This window comes from Octopus bimaculoides, chromosome 9 (assembly GCF_001194135.2).
Source record: "Octopus bimaculoides isolate UCB-OBI-ISO-001 chromosome 9, ASM119413v2, whole genome shotgun sequence".
Classification (NCBI taxonomy): domain Eukaryota; kingdom Metazoa; phylum Mollusca; class Cephalopoda; order Octopoda; family Octopodidae; genus Octopus; species Octopus bimaculoides.
This window is the reverse complement of record NC_068989.1, coordinates 84,299,457-84,300,163: the sequence shown is the minus strand read 5'-3', so window position 1 is coordinate 84,300,163 and position 707 is coordinate 84,299,457. Positions and strand designations below refer to the sequence as shown.

Sequence of the window (707 nt, the reverse complement as noted above, 5' to 3'; positions counted from 1 at the left end):
ACCTACACATGTTTCTACTGCATCGATTAGTAAGCATTGCAATTTCAGCCTTAACATAATATCGGTGCAGTTATATGTCTATACACATACATAGGTTCAAGAATACCTGTTTATGGACATGTATGCAAATGTGCATGCACCCCCCCCACCCCCCGCACACACATATACATGTTAACACAAGAATGAAGCCTTGGAGGCATTTTGGGATTAAAGACATATGTAGTCTCCTCGTGCTGTCGGTGAGACTGGCGTTTGGCTTTCAAGTTTTAAATATGAAACCAACACAGTACATTGCTTCGGGGTTTTGTTATATGAGAAGGCAACGCAGTAAAACTCTCGGACACATTCAATGGAGCACTCTAAGAGGGAATCTTTGGTTATATTCGCTTTTATGGTATATTGGGTATTGTCGTTTACTGGAGTTTTCTTAAAGTAACTGCTTTCTTCTGCGGAAAGAAAGAGAAAGAAATACTGGATTAGAGAAAAAAAAAAACGCAGAGAGAAAATGTTTAACAATATAGTCAATCACTTCAGTAATACTAATTAAATGTGATGCATGTATATATATATGTATGTGTATGTATGTACATATATATGTGTATATGTATGCAAGTATTTATGTGAATATCCAACTGCACATTTATATATATGTGTGTGCGTGTATATATGTATATACACATATATATACATACATATACATATATATA

General features: G+C 34.8%; 1 protein-coding gene across 1 annotated transcript in view; it reads right to left on the bottom strand.

The window, feature by feature from the left end:
• Window positions 1–6: 6 nt before the first annotated feature.
• LOC106879499 (uncharacterized) overlaps window positions 7–707 on the bottom strand; it is a 6,003-nt gene continuing 5,302 nt past the window's right edge. Inside the window, exon 3 of the mRNA XM_014929104.2 lies at window positions 7–446. Within this exon, the coding sequence (XP_014784590.1) occupies window positions 208–446 (239 nt within the window). The 3' untranslated portion in view covers window positions 7–207. The remainder of the gene's footprint in view (window positions 447–707) is intronic.